We start from the raw sequence: 18,596 nt of genomic DNA, 5'->3' as shown, positions 1-18,596 counted from the left end.
AATCGGTGTTTACTGGTATTGTTATTCAATTTTTGGTTACTTTTTCAAACGTTTATTCAATCGATATAATTATCCACCATTCGCTAGATGTCTCTTTTTCTTGTTTATCTTTGAATGACCCACGAGACGTGGCGATACAAAGTTCAAAATGATAGAAACTTCGAAGAAAACTTGATAAGAAACCTCCAGTTACGAAGTAGCCTTACTCAGAAATGGATTTGGTAATTTTTCTCGACTTTCTTTATCCTTTTTTATGATTTATATAACTTAAGATAATTCACCCGATTTAGAATTTTCCCACGTTAAAAAATGATCGCATATTGCGAGCTGCTGTTGGAGAAGAAACAGACAAGGTTCCAGTCTGGGTTATGAGGCAAGCCGGCCGATATTTGCCAGGTAATTTCTGATATGATATTCTCCGTAAATATAAATGCGCTTGTAACCCATTCATTCATTTTTCTGCAGAATTTCGTGCCACCAGAGTGGAACATGATTTTTTCTCATTGTGCCGAACACCAGAAATTGCGTGTGAAGTAACACTTCAGCCTATCAGAAGGTTTCCCCTGGATGCAGCCATCATTTTCTCTGATATTCTAGTTGTGCCTCAGGCATTGGGTATGGAGGTTCTAATGCAGGCTGGAGAAGGACCAGTTTTTACTTCACCTCTAATAACACCAGAAGATCTGAGGGTACTGGAAACCCCAGTAAATGTTGATGAAAAGTTAGGATATGTGTTTGAGGCCATCAATCTTACACGTCACAAGTTGGAGGGTAGAGTCCCATTAATTGGATTTGCTGGTGCACCTGTAAATAACTGAAACCCTTTTCTGTTAAAAAATTTTAATTATTAAAGTGTTATTGGTTTTTAGTGGACCCTTATGAGCTATATGATTGAAGGAGGTGGATCCAAAACAATGGCTAAATCGAAAGCGTGGCTGTACCGTTACCCAACTGAATCTCACAAACTTTTGCAAATTTTAACAGACGTTATAGTTGATTTTTTGATTGGACAAGTTAAAGCCGGCGCACAAGTACATTATCTCAAAAGGTTCAATGAATTTTAAATAAGCAATTAATAATAATTTGTATTTATCTCTAGATGCTGCAAGTTTTTGAATCTCATGCTGAATATTTGGGTCCCGAAATTTTTGCTCAGTTTGCACTTCCATACATTAAACAAATTCAAGAACGCGTGCGGGCAAAAGTTAACGTTCCCATGGTAAAAAATTAATCATAATCTCGAAAGAAATTATGGTGTCTGTTATTGATAGATTTATTTTCATTTATTTTTTATTACAGTGCATATTTCCAAAGGGAGGACATTTCTCTCTTGAACAATTAAGTACCGCCGGCTATGATATTATTGGGCTCGATTGGACGATTAAGCCGGATGAAGGACGACAAAAGGTTGGATCTAATATAACCGTACAGGGAAACATGGACCCCTGTGCTCTTTATGGACCGAAGGTAAAACGATGCCGTCCGATTGCATCAGTATTTTGGAATGCCTCATAGCTTCGTTAATTTTCATTAATGGTTCTTTTTTAGGAAAATATTCGAGCCATTGCCAAAGATATGGTTAGCCGATTTGGAAAACATCGCTATATAGCTAATCTAGGACATGGTATTTATCCTGATGTCGATCCGGAGCATCTCGCTGCATTTATTGATGGAATTCATGACGCATGAAAATGAATATCATTTTTAAGTTTCCGAAAGTGAATCTCATTCCGTTTCGTCTAATAGTCGACCATGTAATTTGGGCTTTTTATTTTTTATTATGTAGAATGGCAAAATTTCCCTAATAAAATTCTTTAACACTTCGTACTTTTTCTCTATTTCCCCACAAAACTGCCCGTTTTATTTTTATAAACCCAATTATCCAGAAGCCGGAACGATAAGAATAACTAATAAGAGATAGCAAGAGACGGAGAGAGAGAGATAAGATAGATAGCGAGGTAAAATGCACTGTCATCAACTTGGCAATGCTTAAACCGCCATTTTTTTTTTCCTTAAGAGATTTTAAGCGAACGGAATCTTATTTGTTTTGTTGCAACGTTGTTACAAGTATCAGCAGAAATCGTCGATTCGTGGGCTGGTGGCTTTCTGATTTTACCAAATCACCATCTCGTCGATTTGCCGTCTAAGGTTCTCGTAATTTTAATAAGCTTCAAATTGATGTTAACTCTCCATACTGAACCATAACTTTCTCGGTCAATGAAATCAGCACATTAATAGAGTTTTAAACGTAACGGTTGATAGAGTCGTAGTAGTCTGGTCATCATGGCGGCCTTCTAACCTGTAGTGAGTTTGATTTGCATGTTGTATTGTTGCCGAATTCTTGTTTGTCATCACGTTGCCAACGTATGACAATTGTGTGTTGGGTGCCTTAAATTGTGTGCTAAGTTTAAGTAGAAATGTTGTTGGTTCAGAGTCAGAGCTGGAAACTTGATTAATGCTATTATGTAGAAGGTTTATTCACTCATTACTATTGATTTTGCAGATAATCACTCATGTTGCGTCAAAAAATTTAAACTATGAAGATTGATAGAAGCAAGTTGAAAAAGAGCAGTTCGGAAGTGGTAAGTTCATTTTGGGTTATGTTCAAAATTGTCAAGTAATAAATATAAATATATTCAAAAAATTCTAGCCTGCAGATTGTAAAGCCTTGATAGAAAGGTTGAAATCATGTAGTGAAGATGAACTTCTTGCTGAACTAAAGAAAATCGAAACATGGACATATGGAAAATGTGAACTTTATCATTGGGTTGATGTGTTGGATCTCTGTGATTCCATCTTGGAACGTGCTTGTCACAAAGAATGTGAAAATAGTTGGGTTCTTGCTTGTGACTTATCACAAAACAAACAGGTATAACATTCATTCTTGGTTAATTTTTCTCTGTTTTTCTTATTATCCATTTAATAAGTTGAAGGAACTGCTGTTATGGACCTTACATTTTACCACCTTGCTCATAGAGCATTCATTTTCTCGGCACCTCTACAACTCCATGGAACATCTAACTTCAATGCTGTCATCAAACTGCTTGAATGTTGTTCTTGGTGTCTTGAATTTACTTTACATGTTTTCCAAGCGAAGCAATTTCATCAGCAGACTAGCATCTGAGCGGAGGGTCAGTCTACTCTCTAGACTTACCTACCTTGCAGAGGTATTGAAGTTTGTACATTTTTTTCTACAATTGTAAACTGAATTTTTCTTCTTTTTTGAAGAGCTGGGGTGGTAAAGAAAATGGGTTTGGACTGGCCGAATGTTGTAAGGATTTGCCACTTTCGGTAAGTTTTCGTCATTACTTGAAGAAGTCTAAATTGTTAATGTTTGGGATTTTCTTGCAGTCGTATCCTTCAAGTGCCACCACTTTGCACTTCGAGTTTTACGCAGAATTGATGGGTGATGGAACTGGCCGACAGAGTGGCAGCGGGAAATCCAGTGGTAGTTTTGTTACCGTAATTCACGTGGATCACGTTGAGTGGCTAAATAAGACCCCAGCTAAATTAATGGAAGACCTCATTGATGTACACCACGTGCCACTAGACAAGCAAATGCAACTTTTCACTCACATTCGATTGGCTCATGCCTTTTCGGATTATCGTCGCCGTCTTCAGTGTGTACAGGCAAGATTACAGGCCCTCTCCGTCCTGATTTATTGTAATGCGCTGGCGGATGCAGCTCCGTCATTGCTTTATGCTGGTAAGATAAATGGTGTTTGTTTCTTTAAACTCAAGCTGAAATTTGTATTATATTTTAAAGGTCTGCTAGAAGAGCTAGTTGACGTTTTGGAGTTGACCGAACCACAGCTAATGGAAATACGTGCTGCAGCGTTACGAACGCTAACAGCCATAATTCACTTAGATCGCAATCCCAATTTTCCAAAATTGAACACCATTATTGACGTTACCGGGGCGGCCTTGTATCATGGATTTTTACCTGTCCTTGTCCGAAGCTGCATTGCTTCACTAACTGGCCAGCATACAGAGCAAGACATGATTCCGTTCCCTCTGCCACTCGCAACGGCACTCTTCTCCTTTCTATATCACTTGGCTAGCTACGAAGCTGGCGGAGAAGCTTTGGTTGCCTGTGGCATGATGGAGTCACTCTTGCGTGTCGTTTCTTGGCCCGGATCAGAGCTTGAGCATATCACTTTTGTAACCCGCGCAGTCCGGGTTATCGACCTAATCACCAATTTAGATATGCACGCTTTCCAAGTATGATTTGAAAATATTCATATAAAAAAATGTCTAATTTTGCTAATTCAAACAATTGTTTCTAGGCACATGGAGGACTCCAGATTTTTATTAATCGTTTGGAATCTGAAGTTGATGCCTGTCGGAAGGAGCAGCCGTATGAAATTCGCCCGCCAATCAGCGCAGCTACTGCCAGAAACGCAGGCGTAAATATTCCTGGCGATGACCCTTCTAATGAGTCGGAGTCAGAGATGGAAGTCGACACAGGAGCTGCTTCTTCCTCCTCACCGGCATCGCAGCCATTAACTGAGCCTATTCCCGGCGTGACTTGCCTTCCACAGCGGGCTGCTCTCCTCAAATCTATGTTGAATTTCTTAAAAAAGGCCATTCAAGATTCGTCTTTCTCAGATTCAATTCGACATGTCATGGATGGATCGTTGCCAGCTGCTCTGAAGCATATAATTTCAAATGCGGAGTACTACGGACCATCTCTTTTCCTTTTGGGAACTGATGTGGTGACAGTATACGTCTTCCAAGAGCCTTCTCTTCTTTCATCACTGCAGGATTCTGGTTTAACAGATGTAGTGCTCCATGCTTTACTCGTTAAAGATGTGCCTGCTACTAGAGAGGTCTTAGGATCGCTACCAAATGTTTTTAGTGCCCTTTGCTTAAACGCTCGAGGTTTGGCCTCGTTCGTCGCCTGCAAACCTTTCCAGCGACTATTTAAAGGTGAACTCATTTAATGTTTTTATCACTTTTTTTTTTCTTTATAACCTTAAAATCATCTTATTTAGTTCTGCTCTCTCCCGACTACTTGCCGGCAATGCGACGCCGTCGGAGTTCGGATCCTATGGGAGATACAGCCACCAACTTGGGAAACGCAATGGACGAGCTAATGCGACACCAACCAAGTCTCAGAACAGATGCCACTGCTGGCATCATACAATTGTTGGAAGAACTCTGTGCCCTTGGTCACGATCCCAATTACATCGCCTCGAGCCGCACTCAAAAGTTTGAAGTTGCTCAGAATACGTCTGCTCGAACGGGCCCAGTAGAGGCCACTGGCGGTGGTAGCAGCGATGAAGAAGAGGACGAGGAGGAAGAAGCCACTTCTTCGTCAAATCCGGCACCACCCAGAGGAATCGAAACTGAGGCCGGCGCTGTTGTCCCATCTGAAAAGACGCCCGTCCCATTGGTCGACTACGTCCTTAACGTGATGAAATTTGTTGACGCTATATTGAGCAACAACTCGACGGATGATCATTGTCGCGAATTCGTATCCCAGCGAGGCCTCATTCCGCTCATGGGTATTTTGGGACTGCCGAATCTTCCTGTCGACTTCCCTGTTACGCCTGCTTGCCAAGTAATCATTTACTTAGCTTTTATCTATTTGCTACGAATGTCGGTTTACTTGTTTACTAATTCAATAATTTTTTTTGTTTTGTTTTGAACAGGCGGTCGCTGCTGTTTGCAAGTCCATCTTAAATTTGGCACACGAACCGCTTGTGTTGAAGCAAGGATTAGACCATCTTCAAGTTGTCCTCAATACTCTTCAACAGCTGCACAAACCTCTTGACCCACCCGGAGGTTCAGTGCTTTTAAGAGAACTTGCGTCATCGTCAAATCCTACTGAAGCCATCACTTCACCTAATACGACACCTTTGTTGCATGCAATGGCTGCAGCTCACGCCTACATCATGATGTTTGTCCACGTTTGTCGAACGGGTCAGAGTGACATCCGCACTCTCTCCATTAATCATTGGGGTTCTCCTCTTGGACTTCCTGTTCTAAAAGGATTATCAAAGTTGTACACTTCTCTTGTTTGGGAAAGCACCGTACTGCTCGCTTTGTGCTCGGATGAAACGCTTCCACTTGGATGCCAGTTTGGACGGGCAGATTTGGAAAAATTACTTCCACCTGAACTTAAGACTGTTGCTGAAGGTCCATCTTGCAGCGGAGCTGTCGGTATGGAATTAGGCACTAACAGTGTTGCGGCAGCACTACAGGCGCTCAGCACAGAAGCTAGCCCACCAGCAGCCATGGAAATTGATCACGACCAGTTGGATGCAAAAGATAGACCGCGTCCAGAAAAACTGACTCCCGCTCAGCAACATCAAATGAAAATGGTGAAACCACTGTTAAGCACAGCATCGAGGTAAATTTCTAATGTTCTGTTGATGATTGATTGAAGATACGTAGTTGATGTTACATTTTCGTAATGTACATGTGTTAATTTCCCCGTCCTATTTTTCTTTTTGTTTTAGATTGGGCCGTGCGTTGGCCGAACTGTTCGGTTTGCTGGTCAAACTCTGCGTCGGCTCCCCCATACGACATAGACGTGCACATCAGGCTCCTCCCACACCGCTTATTCCGTCACCATCTGCTCAGGCTGTGGCCGGTGCTTTGACCCAGCTCCTGACCAGTGGATTGGCTTGGGAACCTCCCGTCACATCACCCACTCCTAAATTTCGCCTCACCTTTCTCATTTGTTCGGTGGGCTTTACTTCGCCAATGCTTTTTGATGAGAAAAAGCTACCATACCACCTGATGCTTCATAAGTTCGTTAGCTGTGGTGGTCAGTCAGCGTTTTTTGACGCTTTCTATTGGGCCCTCTCTGCTGGAGGTCGCGTTTCTCCCGACCAAGGATTAGAGTATTCCGATCTCCCAGAAGGTATGTATTTATGTGAAGTAATATCTGAATAAGAACTAACTATTTCTTTGAAATTTTAACATAGGTACTGGGGAATTCCTCGACGCCTGGCTCATGCTTCTGGAAAAGATGGTGAATCCCAAGAACATCCTCGATTCTCCTCACCAGTTACCTAACAAAGCGTTGCATGGATCTAAGCATCCCTTCTCCCCGTTAAAATACCTGATTAGTACGCATCGTCAAGCCTTTGATGCCGTCATGAAGCTTTGGGGCAAACGACCTTTGAAAGTATACGGCGCCCGTATGACGGAGTCGGTTCTTACCATTCTCTGTCACATTCTAAAAGGTATTATTGGATGAATTTTTTTTTTGCTCGCAAACGATGTTTTCATTTATAATGATGATGAAATTTGCTTACAGGTGAAGTCATTATTCAAGAGAAACTGGCCCTTGAAAAAGTTGAGGAGCCTGCTGGTACTTCTACAGCTACAACTTCCGGTACTTCAAGTACCAACGCAACTCCTGCTACGCCCGCAGGAGCGGTCACTTCTACTGTGGCAGCTCCTGGTGAACCTACAAGTGGGTCCTCGGCCGGTGCACGACGTCCTGCCCCTGAACGAGGAGGAGCTGAATCAGATGCTGATTTAGTCAATTCACAGCATCTCCAAGTAATTTTTATTTTTTTTTCGTTGTTTTGTTTTTGCATGTAATAACTTTATTTGCTGTTTCAGGCTTTAATGGATATGGGATTTCCTCGTGATCAGTGTGTGGAAGCTTTGCTTTTCACTACGTCTCTTGAACAAGCCACCGACTATCTACTGTCGACTCCACCATCTCTACTTCGTGCTCCCCACGGAGCTGTTGCTGCAGCTGCCGCTGCGGCTGTATCCACCGCCATGGACACAGACGGCAATGACGAAGATGCTGTGATGCGTGCCATCGCACTTTCATTAACTGCCGACTCTGATCGAGCTGATGACGCTGGAGTAGTTGAAAAGGAGCCACAGGAGCACGTGCTCCAGGGGGAACCTTTGAGCAAGCAAGTGTTGGACCAATTCGTTCAACAGGCATTGGGTGGATGTTTGTCACTATTAGACTCTCTACCGGAAACAGTCTATCGAGTTTGCAGTCTCGTTGTTGCTATGGTTAATCGTAATGGTGAAATGTATCGCGACAGCATGCTAGCGTCTCTCGCAAAGGAAATCGGAAGCTGTGTGACTTCGTTGCAGGTGAGTTGATTAAAAACTAAATTAAATGCTTTCAGAAAATCATCTTCAAATATCTCTCGCTTGAATTTAGGAACATTTGGATGGGGTAGATAGTCTCGGTTCTAAAGCTGAAGCAGTAATTCAAAGCAGCGATGCGATGAAGGCTTCTGTGCGTATTCATCTCTTTACGCTACTGTGTGAGGAGATGAAAATAGCCTGCGCCCGTCAGCTGGAAGAAAAAGATTTGGTGCTGAAGCTGATTCGTCTACTCAGTTCTGGGCAGCAGGTTCTCGCCGTCCGAGCCAAAGTTAATGACGGAAATGAATGCAAGCCGGCTGACGGTGTCGGTACTACACCCAAGTGGATGGCTCCGTTGCTTCTCTGCCTTGACCTTTATGAGAAGATGTCATTGGGGACTAGGCGCCGTGCCGCCATGGAGAAAGTGACGTCCCACATGTGGAAATGGTTTGACATTGTTTCAGGCAAGTGGTGTCCCTACACAGCTGCCAACAACAAAATCATCGACGATGCATTCTGGGCTGGACAAAATTCTGTTCGAGTTACTGCAGGAAGAAGGCGATATCTACTACAGTTTTCGTCCATGATTCAAGTGAACGAAGAAACGGGCAATAGACGACCAATGATGTTGTCACTTAAAGGTTAGTTAGCTTTAGAAAGTACTATGATATGGATTAGAGACTAACTTGTTCATTTTTATTTCAGAAAAACCGAAAGAACCGACTGTAGACGAAGCCAATCGCATGGATGAAAACGCTGCGATGGACGTCGATGAGACAGAAAAAGAATCATCAAAAGGAAGTCAACTAAGTGGGCTGAATCTTGATCAAGGCAGCGAGTTGATAAAAGCTTGCGTCGGACTACTCTGCATTCCGGCAGACCCCGACACTCTTCATGCAGCCATGCGACTTTGTTTGCGTCTAACGCGACACTATCAACACGCCGAAAAGTTTGCCAGCCTTGGCGGAGTGAAGCAATTGTTAAATCTCAGTCAGTCATCGACCTTCTCTGGATTTTTGACATTAGCCACATTGTTGTTGCGTCATTTGGTTGAAGAACCTGAAACGCTTCACCACACGATGGAAAAGGTGTTGCGAGCTTACACTGGGCCTAGTGCAGCCCCCAGCACCAAAGAATTCCACTTTCTGATGAGAGTACTTGCCCCAGCAGCCTGCCGGGACGTGCAAATCTTTTCTGAAGTGTGTAAGACTTTCCTGCGTGCAGACTTGAGTCTCACCAACAAACGAGGTGATGAAGAAGACAATCGCCTATTGATGAAAGCACTACCTCCGCGTCCCGGATGCAATTTGCCACAGCTCAGTGGAGTAGCCAGAGAAATTGTTTGTGATTTGCTGGATGCTTTGACCATTCCTGTACCACCTGAAGAGACTATTACCACACCACCTCCAGCAACTGAAACGGATGGCACAGCGCCCGTGGCCATTCCACCAGTGAGACGTTACGCCGGTCGAAACGTCCGTCAACAGGAATTGATACGCAATTCTAGTTCAAACGATTTGCTGAATCACGAAGCCGAAGAAACTGTCGATGATGCTAGGTAAAAACCAATTCGTTGTTTTGGATGTTCATTTAATAATCGTTTTGGGTTCTTCAGTAGGCGGGATCTCCTGGCACGTAAGAAAGACTCTTCTTCAGAGGAAATGGATCGTAGACGTCGCCCACTGCTACCAAAGAGTGCTATTTGTCGTCTTTTAGCGGAATTGGTCCGCTCGTACGCTGGATGCGCGAGGTTGGTTGCCGAACATATATTTCCAGCGAAGACAAGCGAGTTAGTCGGCGAGGAAACCTCTGCCTTGGCGTTTTTACTCGACAACCTTTTGCCTTCGTGTCAGACTGCCGGAGATAAAGACAGTCCGGCCCTTGTCCGTACTTTAGTAGCATCCCTAGCGTCATGCAATCATGCGCCAGAAGCTCAGAGTTGTCTTGTGGCTGAGGTGAAGGGCGCTTTGAATCGAGCTCTCACAATGCCAGAATCGAACGACAAACATAACCGATTGCAGTCTCTCACGGCTTTATTGTCCACAATGATCGAAAGGTAAATTTAGTTGTAACTTATTAAGAGGATATTTTTTTTATTAATTTGCAATTATTTTGCAATGTATAGTTGTCCGGCAACCGGTCTTCAGCCACCACAAGCCTTGACAACTGCCTTCAAGCAACAAAATTTAGGCATGAACAACATGGTGAAATTCATGCTGAAACGTGGGCTGGTTAATGATCTTGCCAGAATCCCGCATTGCTTAGACATGTCATCTCCGCTGATGGCGTTCACAGTAAACGCAGCTCTAAAACCACTGGAAGCCTTGTCACGTATCGTCAACTTGCCACCAGCTGCACCCGTGGCTGGACGTCCGGCAACTAAGCCCAAATCTGGTGATGAAGGCGAACAACAGGAGTCTTCAGCTCAACTTCAGGGCAATAGCACGTCCGACAACACGCGCGCTCAGGTATTTAACCTTTTCGATTTTTTTTTCTCAATTTTTCCGACTTTGACTTCATATTCAATGATTGTATTATTAGGCAGTGGAAATCAGTAGTGCACTAGATGCAGAAAATACCGAACAAGATGTGTCTGCTGCTGGCGAAAGTCTAGAAAATTTGGCTGATAATGATGGCGGTGGTGAAAGTGGTGACAACAATCTCGAGGATATAATGGATCAACACTCACAAGTACTTAACAGAAACATATATATCTTGTATACGGGTCTCTAAACTGCGTCTTAAATTGTGTGAACCAGGCGTTGGTGGAGGCCTTGATCGTTGCTGCAGAAAATCCGTCTCAAATGGAAACTGACGATTCAGCCCACGATTCACAGATGAGGACACACAATGAAAGCGAATTCATCGGCGCCGATGACGCCCATTATCACGGAAATGACCCACGTGATTCGAGTGATTCCGATTCGCAGTCAGAGTCTGGTCATTCGGATGATGACGATGATGAAGCCGACGATGATGATGACGACGACGATGATGGGGGTGAAGAGGAAACAGAAGAAGAAGGTGAGGGTGAAGACGATGTTGAAGAAGAAGAGGAAGAAACAGAAGCCGAAGAAGGCGAAGAGGAAAATGCTTCTGGTTATGGCGAAGACAGTGACCGTTATCCTGAGATGTTAAGAGATTTCTTGACTCGTGGAGCTGCTGGAGCTGGAGCCGACGTTGAAGATACCCTCGTATTCACTTACCCAGACGCTGAAAACAGCGCCGCCGGTTTAGGCTTCGGTGCAGGACTTGGCCTTGGTATGTTTTATTCAAACGCTGGATAATACTTTACGTAGATTTGTGAATTAAAATTTGTTCGTTTTAATGAAATTCAGGTCGTCTGGGTCCCGGCATGCCGCTTTTCTTGGATGACACTTTCCGGAGTCATATGTTTCCTTATCCTCTAATGGATGAAGCCAACGGCAATGACGCAGCCGTAAGTACTGGAACGGCTTCAATGTCTCGGCTCAATGCCCTTGCCCACCCGTTACTAGTGGGGCGGCAACCTGCTGCACCGGAAGGATCGGCTGCCGCCGCCTCAAGCCGTAATCGTGGTGGAAGACAACGAGGTTATCGCTATCTACAGGCTAATTCTCGCGTACCAAATCCACCGGCCATTCTTCAACGGCTTTTGGGACCGTCTGCCACTCACGACGTACTTCAATTAACTGGAGGGCAGGTACTTGTTGTGTCATGTCTTTGAATGTGATGACCAATAACACTTGAACAACACTCACTAATTGTTTATTCTCTCCTTTCCCAAGACTCTTGGATTTGGCCGCGAATCGCGCGTTTTCCTGGTAGACAATGGTCTTGGAATTTTGGCTAATCCCGAAGATGAAGCTCTGCTTGACATTCAAGATCAAATGGGTGGAGTACTCGTTGCCCCGGGAATTCCATCAGGCCTTGTGCAAACACCTTCAGCACTTAACCGATGGATGGAAGAAGCTATTATCTTGGACGCCGATTCTATTCACGATTGCATCGCTGCGCTGAAACCGGAAATTCTTCTTATTGTTGAAAAGCAGCGCGATGAAGAGTTGTCGGAGAAGCGGGAGCGCCGCAAAAAGCAGCAAGAAGAAGAAGCAACTCGTCGCAAGAAAGAAGAGGAAACCGAGCAAAAAGAACGCGAGAAAAACAAAGATGCTACCCCATCATCGTCGACGACGTTGTCAACTTCAACTACTTCTGTCGTTCCACCACCTGTCACGATGGAAGTTGCTCAACCCGAAACTCCGGTCAGTGTGTCAGAAACGCCATCATTTGGATCGTTCTTCCATGGATTCAATATGCAATCGGGATCCAGTAACAATTCAGCCATGTCATCGACTCCACTGGTGCGTTCTAACGACCACGCGGAAACTTTGGCTACCTCTATCGTTGAAGCTGTACTTGGTCCAGCATTGGAAACCGTTTCCAGCCAGGCTCGACCACAGGCTTCAGAGAATCGTGAACAAGCGGAAGCTACTCCGACTATGACTCCGTCTCTCCGTGTTCAGCCGCAGACGACTACAATCACTCCTAGCGAATCGTCTACCCAATCCACCGTGCCTGTTATAGTGGAAACGCCAGCCAATAATAGCAGTTTCACTACCTCACATGGCCTCATGTCTGCGATTCAAAGAATCCAAGCGGAAACAACGCCGAACGTTGACCGAGGTAGTGACCAATCTACAACGCCTTTTAATCCTATACCGAATGCTACGCCTGGCGCCCCTCGAATTGGATTACAAGAAGAATTGCACCCATTCTCGACGGATCAGGTGCAGTTTATCCGACGGCCATTAACTTTCCAAGGAGAGATTAACACACCCATCCGATCAACTGATGAAAGTTTTATGGGCCTTTCAGCTGAAGGTAATGATTTCTTTATCTTATCTAATGTATGAAATGCTTTATCGTGACTGTGTTTTGTTTGTAGAACTCCGTGAGCAAGTTGATCTTGAAAGTCAACAACTTGAAAATCGACAACCTATCAATATGGATTTAGGTGCCGGATCTGTGATGCCGCCGAGCGCAGAGCCGACTGGTGCCGTTGCACTACCCCTAGCAGCAGCCGGATCATCAGGTCAGCAACCAAGCGAGTACCAGTCGTTGTTGGGTAATATTGAAATACCAGAAGGCGTCGATCCATCATTTTTGGCCGCACTTCCCGAAGATATGAGACAAGAAGTTATTGCCGAACAACTTCGTTTGCAACGACTGCGTCAACGTGCGAGGGCTCAAACCACCGATACCACTACCCAAGTATATAATACCTTAAATCAACACATTTTTAAAATCTTGTGTAATTCAATCTACTCTTTTCACAGCAGGCCGTTTTGGAAGTGAGTGCCGAGTTCTTGGCGGCTCTTCCACCAAACATTCAGGAAGAGGTGCTTGCACAACAGCGCCTCGAACAGCAGCGCACTGTTGTTCCTGCAAATCCTAATGAACCCGTCGATCCGGCTGATTTTCTTTCTACTCTGCCACCGGCGCTTCGGCAATCCATCCTTGCTGATATGGAAGATTCGCAAATGGCCGTTTTGCCTCCCGATTTGGCTGCAGAAGCCCAAAATCTGCGGCGAGAGTGGGAGGCGCGCAACAGGCAGTTGATGGCAGATCGATTCTTTACTCACGTCGGCAACTCTGGAGCTAACGCTCTCTCATCAATCATCCGCAACAGCATGGGTCGATTGGGCAGTCGTTATGGAGTGCACCCGGTCCACAATCGTGGTCATTGGGGTGGCTGGGGTAGACCTGTTGCTGGGGCAAGTGGGGCATCTGCTGTAGTAGCTCAGGTACTGGAACAGTTAAATTTATTTTTCTCTTGAATAACTGACGGTTAACGCTTCAATATTATTTTAGGCTGCTGCGAACGGAGTTCGTCTAAGGGGTCGCCACTTACTGGATCATGAAGCTCTGTCCTGTTTGCTAGTCCTTCTCTTCATTGACGAGCCTAAGTTGAACACGACACGGCTACATCGCGTACTCCGCAATCTCTGCTATCACGGTCCTACTCGTGACTGGGTTGTCAAGTCATTATTGTCGATATTGGAACGCAGTAATGAGGCTCGCGCAAATGCCACCGAGCTCTTTCCGATTACGTCGACTCCGTCCACCAAAGGGAAAAGAATCACTTCTAGAGCCTTGACGGCGACGCCTCCATCTGATGTTAGGGTATGTTTACAAATCTTAATTTGAATTGAAAGAAATGAAATTAATTATTTTTTTCATTCCTTCTTAGCATGCTACCGGTGTGCCGTCGTGGTTAAATATTAGCCTTGATGCAGCACTAGGTTGTCGAGCCAACGTGTTTCATATACTGAAACCTTCATCAGCTGGTGGAGTTAAGAAACAAGGAGCGTCAAGTTCCATCACAATCCACAGTCAAGCCGCACCTATTATCTGTCGTCACACATTAGACGTTTTAATATCGTTAGCCAAAAGTTTTCCTTCTCATTTTCTCCCTCGACCACCACTGGCTGGAAATGAAGACAAGAAAGAAAAAGAAGCTGAAGGCAAAAAAGGAACACCAGTCGCCGCATCTTCGATGAAGAAACAGGAGACGGGCACAGATTTCTGGGACCTCTTAGCTCGATTGGATTCACAGAGCGCGTCCCGTAAAGGCAAAGGTCTAGCACGGACCCACAGCGGCGCTACGACTCATGGCGCGGCGTCTGCTGCTACTGGAGCTGAAGAGGAGATTCGTCATGTAAGCCTGGAATCGTCGCCGTTCGGTCAACTTCTCGCTCTTCTGTCATCGAGTGTAGTCAGAAGAAGTTCACTATTGACGGATCGCTTGTTGCGTCTTCTGTCCCTCATATCCCTTGGTGTGTATTCTGCGAAATTGATTCTGTTTAATTCTTCAGTAAATTTGAATTATTAAATTTATGTTCCTTTCCCCAAGGTTTACCAGACAGTAACGCGATCGCTCCAGCTCAGCAACAGCAGCTTCATCAACAGCAGCAGCAACAACAGCAACGTCGTCATTCTGAGGGTGTACGGATGCGCGACTGGGAAAGGCGCGAATTGCACAGTTCTTTGGCTGTCCAGTTGCAGCAGCAGCGAGATACAGCACTCGATTTGTCTCTCTCTGGAATTGAAGCGTCTCCACAGGATTTGCAGCTGCTCGAGCAACACCTCAAGCTTGCCGTAGATGTGCTCACTTCTAAGAGCTGTTCAGAGGAAGGCTTGGAAGATGCGACTTCTCTGTTGCTAAGCCTTTCATATGGCCCACATCCTACTAGGTAATTACAATCCCATGAAAACGGGTGGAAACCAGTTAATTGTTTTCTTTATGTAGGGATACAATTTTGAAGCTCCTTTTGGATGGAGCGCGTGAACTAGGAAATATTGTTTGCTCTCATATCCGAGCTCTTTTGAATGAACTTCACACTCTGAGGCGTCGTCCTGAAGCATCCACATCGGCTGCCTCAGCCCAAACAGGAACTACTTCTGAAGAAACGGACCTTGAAGGTGTCGACCGATCAAAGGGATTCTTAATGGTAAAAATCTGATTTTATTTGAAATGTATGAATTTGAATGTGAACTAAATGAACTTTCTTTTTGCGTAGGATCGATTTACAAAGGACATGGTTGTCGTTTCCGCTCAGACGAAACCCAAAACCGGAGGCTATGAATTGCAGTTGCCTTCTATGGGATCTTTGACGAGTAAAACATCGAGTCAAGCATTCTTCTTGCGTATCCTGAAAGTAATCCTGCAGTTGAGAGACGCTGCTCGATTAGCAGCAGTGAAAGCTAAGCGAAAGCAAGTTGAAGCTACGACTCCCGCTCCGGCCCCTGCTGATGGCAGCTCCGCTGCTGCAGTAGGAACCGAGCCCAGTGAACCAGTAATCCCGGAGGTGTCTGATTCTGCGACCCCAGCAAGTGCCCCATCAACAGCAGGAGCTGCGACTGAAGCTCCGAATGAAGTACCAGCAACACCAATGGAGGTAGTTTCACAAAAATTAAATTACTTAAGTGCCAGCAGATATCTAAATTAAATGATTTGAACAGGTCGACGAAGTGGGAGGTGGAAGAGATATCGAGTTGCCTCGGCTCAGCCAACAGCTTTTACTTGATAGCCTTTGGAACACTTTAAGTGAATGCCTCCAGGTAACGAATTATTATGATAATAGCCGTGGAGTAAATATTGACCATCGTTTTATTTTTGTTCTTTTAAAAACAGGAGTTGGCAGATACTCCGGATCATCACGCCGTTTTGGTTCTCCAACCAGCCGTAGAAGCATTCTTTCTTGTACATGCAGCACAGACGAGTAAAGAAGAACGTGAGAAACGAAGTCGTCGTCCAGAGACCCGTGAATCTCAGCTGTCTCACTTGCAGCAAGAAATCGGTGGCCCAGGATCTCCTTCTATGGCAGCTCAAGCCAGCAACGACGACAGCCTTAATCAGCTGACTTTGTCAATGTCAAGCGCGCCTTCATCGGACCTTCCTCCAGACACCCAAAAATTCCTTTCATTTGCCGAACGTCATCGCACGGTTCTTAATCAGGTAATTTTCGTTACAACCTCATCCGGTTTTCTGGTCCAGCTAGAAAAGTACACATTTTAATTTTTAATTTTCTTCAGATTTTACGCCAGTCGACCACACACCTGGCAGATGGCCCTTTTGCTGTCCTCGTGGATCATACTCGAGTTTTGGACTTTGACGTGAAACGTCGATACTTCAGGACCGAACTTGAACGTGCTGACGCAGGCATTCGTCGAGAGGATCTCGCCGTCCACGTCAAGCGCGAGCACGTATTCGAGGACTCGTTTCGTGAATTGCATCGACGTTCTCCCGAGGAATGGAAGAATCGTTTCTATATTGTGTTTGAGGGTGAAGAAGGCCAGGATGCTGGAGGTTTACTGAGAGAATGGTATGCCGATTTAGTTATTGAATTCTGTACAAACTATTAAATCTAATTTCGATTTTCTGTGTCAGGTATGTGATTATCTCACGTGAAATTTTCAACCCTATGTACGCGCTGTTCTCCACTTCACCGGGCGATCGAGTTACCTATATGATCAACGCACTGTCCCATTGCAATTCCAACCATCTGTGTTACTTCAAGTTTGTTGGTCGCGTCATCGCAAAGGCCATTTATGACAACAAGTTGCTCGAGTGTTATTTCACTCGCTCATTTTACAAGCACATTCTTGGTAAATGTGTTCGTTACACTGACATGGAAAGCGAAGACTACTCTTTCTATCAGGTAAGCAATAGGTTCAGCGCTTTGTCTTGAGAACGCAACTTTAATGTGTTTGTTTGTTTTTTTACCTTAGGGTCTCGCCTTCTTAATAGAACATGAAGTGACGGAGCTCGGCTACGACTTGACATTTTCAACAGAGGTACAGGAATTCGGCGTGACTGAGGCACGGGATTTGAAACCCAATGGAAGGAATATCATTGTTACAGAGGAGAACAAAATGGAATACATCCGTCTGGTTTGCCAGATGAAAATGACAGGCGCCATTCGCAAGCAGCTGAACGCTTTCCTCGAAGGCTTTTACGATATAATTCCCAAACGTTTAATCAGTATCTTCAACGAACAAGAGTTGGAACTCCTTCTCTCTGGTCTGCCCAACATAGATATCGATGATTTGAAAGCCAACTCCGAGTATCACAAGTATCAACCGACATCTCTGCAGGTATGACACCGGATTGAGAAACTCGGCCTTACTTTATCATTTAATTTATTCTTCTCCGTCATTTTATTTTACTCTATAGATTCAATGGTTTTGGAGAGCTCTTCGGTCGTTTGATCAAGCAGATCGAGCAAAATTCTTGCAATTTGTTACTGGCACTTCCAAAGTTCCGCTGCAAGGCTTTTCTGCATTGGAGGGCATGAATGGTGTTCAAAAATTCCAGATTCATCGGGACGATCGCTCAACCGATCGATTACCTTCTGCCCACACATGGTAAACTTCATCTAATATTTCTAGTATTTGATTCTAATTCTTTTGCTTTTCTCTTAACAGCTTCAATCAGTTGGATTTGCCTGCCTATGAAACCTACGACAAACTCAGAACTTATCTCCTCAAAGCCATTCATGAATGTTCCGAAGGCTTTGGATTCGCCTAAGAGAAGGTGATCTTATGTGTAAGGGTTCAGACGAAGGGGAATGAAATTTAAGAGTGTCGTTTTTTTCTTCCAAAAACCTTACCTATATTCCCGTACACACCCTTCGTATTTACTTCCCTGTTGAAACTTGGATATACCCGTTTACCCTTTCTGTCCCCATAATTTTTGTTCGTTTAACTGGTTTTTTTCTGTCTTGGAGAAACTTAGATAACTTGTGTTGTTTGCACTAGTTGGAGAACTCCTTGTTAATTTCCTCGTGCATTAGGTGAAATGTGAAGATTCAAAAATGCAAAAAATTGAGCGAATTAAATACGGTTGATTTCTGAGTTGTTATTTTTTTATTTAATGAAACACTTGGTATTGACATATTTTGTATTCGAATCGGAGACAAGCATTTTTCGTACACTTCGAAGTAGTTTGTTAGCAGATGTGTAAACTTTGATTCAGACAT

General features: G+C 44.3%; 2 protein-coding genes across 7 annotated transcripts; both read left to right on the top strand.

The window, feature by feature from the left end:
* The first annotated feature begins 91 nt into the window (after nt 1–91).
* Nucleotides 92–1,823, top strand: LOC124337522 (uroporphyrinogen decarboxylase-like). The gene is made up of 7 exons (XM_046791546.1): nt 92–221; nt 291–396; nt 466–806; nt 870–1,031; nt 1,100–1,219; nt 1,300–1,467; nt 1,549–1,823. The coding sequence occupies exons 1-7, from the start codon at nt 213–215 to the stop codon at nt 1,687–1,689; spliced, it is 1,047 nt and encodes a 348-aa protein (XP_046647502.1). The 5' UTR covers nt 92–212; the 3' UTR covers nt 1,690–1,823.
* Nucleotides 1,824–2,031: 208 nt separating this feature from the next.
* Nucleotides 2,032–18,471, top strand: LOC124335804 (E3 ubiquitin-protein ligase HUWE1-like). Of its 6 annotated transcripts, none has more exons than XM_046789268.1 (36): nt 2,032–2,148; nt 2,504–2,582; nt 2,651–2,869; nt 2,928–3,167; nt 3,229–3,291; nt 3,352–3,706; nt 3,767–4,221; nt 4,287–4,929; nt 4,995–5,563; nt 5,655–6,355; nt 6,465–6,871; nt 6,936–7,196; nt 7,271–7,518; nt 7,582–8,079; nt 8,150–8,717; nt 8,782–9,634; nt 9,692–10,132; nt 10,202–10,544; nt 10,618–10,767; nt 10,836–11,337; nt 11,415–11,758; nt 11,844–12,936; nt 13,001–13,326; nt 13,392–13,859; nt 13,927–14,238; nt 14,306–14,891; nt 14,969–15,308; nt 15,365–15,566; nt 15,636–16,013; nt 16,078–16,176; nt 16,250–16,573; nt 16,651–16,940; nt 17,006–17,276; nt 17,347–17,712; nt 17,792–17,982; nt 18,043–18,471. In XM_046789268.1, the coding sequence occupies exons 2-36, from the start codon at nt 2,538–2,540 to the stop codon at nt 18,143–18,145; spliced, it is 13,254 nt and encodes a 4,417-aa protein (XP_046645224.1). In that variant the 5' UTR covers nt 2,032–2,148; nt 2,504–2,537; the 3' UTR covers nt 18,146–18,471. The 6 variants fall into 6 exon arrangements, with proteins under 6 accessions (XP_046645224.1, XP_046645228.1, XP_046645225.1 ...); XM_046789272.1 differs by lacking the exon at nt 2,032–2,148 and adding an exon at nt 2,203–2,304 and having other exon boundaries at nt 2,934–3,167; XM_046789269.1 differs by lacking the exon at nt 2,032–2,148 and adding an exon at nt 2,203–2,304 and having other exon boundaries at nt 9,695–10,132.
* The last annotated feature ends 125 nt before the right edge of the window (nt 18,472–18,596 follow it).

Source organism: Daphnia pulicaria, chromosome 4 (genome assembly GCF_021234035.1).
Source record: "Daphnia pulicaria isolate SC F1-1A chromosome 4, SC_F0-13Bv2, whole genome shotgun sequence".
Lineage (NCBI taxonomy): Eukaryota > Metazoa > Arthropoda > Branchiopoda > Diplostraca > Daphniidae > Daphnia > Daphnia pulicaria.
Note: the sequence above shows the minus strand (reverse complement) of the source record. Positions and strands in the feature narration are given on the sequence as shown.